The 3,389-nt window shown below is 59.7% G+C and overlaps 1 protein-coding gene across 1 annotated transcript in view; it reads right to left on the reverse strand.

Moving 5' to 3' along the window:
* Positions 1 to 3,119: 3,119 nt before the first annotated feature.
* The window catches only part of LOC102031657 (alpha-2Db adrenergic receptor-like), an 885-nt gene continuing 615 nt past the window's right edge, over positions 3,120 to 3,389 (reverse strand). The window contains exon 2 of the mRNA XM_014312170.2: positions 3,120 to 3,383. Within this exon, the coding sequence (XP_014167645.1) occupies positions 3,144 to 3,383 (240 nt within the window). The 3' untranslated portion in view covers positions 3,120 to 3,143. The remainder of the gene's footprint in view (positions 3,384 to 3,389) is intronic.

Below are 3,389 nucleotides of genomic sequence, written 5' to 3' on the forward strand. Positions count from 1 at the left end.
CCACCGCCCTCCAGTTGGCCCCGCGAAGTGCGGCGGGCGGGGCGGGGCCAGAGTAGTGACGTCATCCGGCGGCCATCGGCGAAGCTCTGCCGGGACGAGGGGGCGCGCGCTGATTGGAGGGCGAGATGTCACTCAGGGTGCGCCGCGAACGGATTGGCAGAGAGTCAAGGACGCCCACAGGGAAAGCCCCGCCTCCCACGTCATCTGATTGGGTGTGGGGCTGCCACTCAGCCGTAAAACGACTTATGATAGGCCGGTCTGTGGGGGTGGGGCCGAATGGTTGGATATAAATTAGCGACGGGCTCAGGAGAAGTTGAGGTCCCGGTTCCGGTTCCCGTGGTGTGCTGTGCTCTCCTGTTCGAACCGGTTGCGTGTTTAGGGGAGCCTCCCCACCTTCGCAGCCTCAATAAAGCCCGAGCAGCCACGCGTGTTTCCCCGATGTCTCGGTCCATCCCGGTCGCGGGATGTGCTCCGGTGCTGAGCCCCCTTTCCGTGGTCACCGCTGCCGTGGTTTGGCTTTTCTCATCCCCCAGTGCAGCTGACCCATGAGCTGTTCTGGTGTTTGAGCTCCCACCAGGTTCTTTCCACCAATTATTCTCTCTAAAAGCCGTTTTTTAAAAACTTACACCAAAATTAGCAGCAGCGTTACCCTGTCTGAAGAAAAGCTGTGCCATGGGAACCTTTCCCCACCTGCTCCCCAGCACACCTGGTTTCCCTGCAGAGCTGGCCTGTACTCGAGCATCCCTCGATGACCTGTCACTCACCTGCCCATCTCCCTGCCTCTCCTGGCCACAAAAGCACTCCTTAATCTTACACCAGGTGGTGTCTGCCCTGCTTTGTGCTGTTCCTGGCTTTGGGGTGAGGACATCACCTCTGCCTTCCCACGGCTTCTATCCCTTGCTCCAGCCCACGGGAGATGTCTCAGGCTGCCCCAGGTGTGAGGCTGGCTCTGGCCAGGGCATGCAGGAGATGATGGGCAGGTCCCTCCCCTGGTGCCTGTCAGTGGCAGCCTGGGCCCACGGCAGGAGAGATTTTGGGTTCATGTCCTCAGGCTGTAGTGAGGATGGTAATACCACAAATTACTCCAAGCACTCACTGTCTGTGCAGTCAGTACTGCTGTGCCCTTCAGCATCCACTGGAAATCAGATGTCACATCTCCAGGGTATGAACCTGCAGTGATTAGGAGGAGGAGGAGGAGGAGGAGGATGCTTTGCCCTGCCACACCTTGGGGGTAATTTCTCTGTCACTGCCTGGAGGGATGAGCTCATGGTGTGAGAGCTCCTCTTTTAGAGCTGCTTTCCTTCCAAAGCATGTTTATTTTGAACTTAAAATGAGATTACTCTGTTTTCATCCATTTCCAGCATTAACCCTTGGGTTGCCATTTTCTGTTTCCTCCCACCTGGCATTCTGCAGCTGGATGGGATGGGGGCACTCACATCATGGGACATCACCATTCCCACCACTGGCAAGGCTCATGGACAGCGGGAGGCTGCTGGAGCAGCACCAGTGTCCAGAGGATCCTGATGTCCCCATCAGATCTGGCAGCAGCTCAGGTGGTGGAGCTGCCACTCTGCTTTTCAGCTCTCTGGAGGGAGCTGTGTGCTCATGCCCAGGAGGATGGACAGTGCCTGGGACCCTGTTGGCACCAGGGTGTGTGGCCAGGGCACTGTGGGTGCTGCCAGAGGGCTGGTGCCCCCTGGGAGAACTGACCCGGCCATGTCCCCATTAGTTGCCCTCATCTGGGTATTTTTAGAAGCAAAATGTTTTTTAGTTGTGAGAAGGAGGAGGGCAGCTGCGGGAGGGGAAGCTGGGTGGCAGCGATAGGGCAGCTCCTTCCGTGGGCAGTGCCCGAGCAGCTCCAGCCACTGGGGCCAGACCCCTCCGAGAGGCAGGCACCGGGGCGACCATCCCAACCCATGGGACCCACACCAACCCATGGGACCCATCCCAACCCATGGGACACATCCCAACCCATGGGACACATCCCAACCCAACCCATCTCAACCCATGGGACACATCCCAACCCATCCCATCCCAACCTGACCCCACTGGGAACTCTGCTGACTCCCAAGCTCACTCCATGAGCCTCCCCACATGGGGCCAGCAGGCACAGAGATGGCCCAGGGATCCTCACTACTGCGAGTGCCCCCGTCCCATCCAGCCCAGGCAGAGCCCAGCTGAGCTGCACCCACCCTGACAGGGGCTGGAGGGGGCTGGCAGGGCCCAGTGTTCCTTGAGCTCCAGCTCCCAGGCGCCAGCAGCTGTTTTTAGCCCAGAGAAAGTCCAATGTTTTGAGATTTTCTATTTTGAGCAGCAAAGCTGAAGAAGTGGAGCAGCCCCTGACCTCCGGGTGTCTGTGCAGAGCGAGGCAGGCAGCCAGGCAGGGTGGGTGTGGGGCGCTTTCTGCCCCCCAAGGGGGATGTGGTTGTCCCTGGGTCTTCCCCCCACAGCTGCCTCTGTGGCCTCTTGCACGTCGGGCTGTGCTGGAGCCTGTTCCCATGCGATCCCATCTCTGACACTCTCCCAAGGGAGAACAGCCTTTCTGGCTCTGGGATGTCATTCCTGCATTCCCTCCTGCAGCAAGATCCCAGAACAGTCCCCGAGCAGGATGCGGGGTGTTCCACGCCAGACCTGACACCCCTGTACCCCACTGTGGGTACGTGTGTGCCCTCACAGAGCCCCCATGACATAGCACAGCTGGCATGTCCCCAGAGGGGACAGAGGGGCACAGGGCTCGGGCTGGGCTGCTGTGGTGGCACAGCCAGCTCAGCCCAGTGCTGGTGACGCTGCCACGGGGAGGTTTTGTCTCCTCACAGCAGCCATGGGGTCCATCCCCTACACAAGAGAGTGCTGGGGGACACAGACATTCATCTGAGAATGGGGAGGGCTCACTCAGCAAGTTGTCACCACCACTGCTGCAAGGCATACATGTGGGGTGATGCGGGTGACAGAAGGAACTGGCAGTCCGTGCCACTTTCTGGGCTCCCTGGAGGCAGACGCCAGCCCCTGTTTTATTCAATCCTGCATTTCCAGAAGCACCTCCAGCTGCACACTGGCACTGCCATCCAGTGTCTGTGGTGTGGCCAGGCGCTGTGAACGCTGAGCAGGACTGGGGGCCATGTCCCCAGTGTCCCAAGGGGTCCCTAAGAGCGCTGCCGGTGCGGGACAGCGAGGAGCCGTCGGAAGGCAGCACGGAAGTCCCGGTTGAAGAGGGTGTAGATGAGGGGGTTGACGCTGCTGTTGCAGTAGCCGATCCAGAAGAAGAAGTTGAAGAGGGGCTTGGAGACACGGCAGCCCTGCCCACAGAGAGCCCCCAGGCTGTAGGTGAAGAAGAAGGGGAACCAACACAGCACGAAGGCGCCCATCACCACAGCCAGCACAAAAGTGAA

This window comes from Geospiza fortis, unplaced genomic scaffold (genome assembly GCF_000277835.1).
Source record: "Geospiza fortis unplaced genomic scaffold, GeoFor_1.0 scaffold55, whole genome shotgun sequence".
Classification (NCBI taxonomy): Eukaryota; Metazoa; Chordata; class Aves; order Passeriformes; family Thraupidae; genus Geospiza; species Geospiza fortis.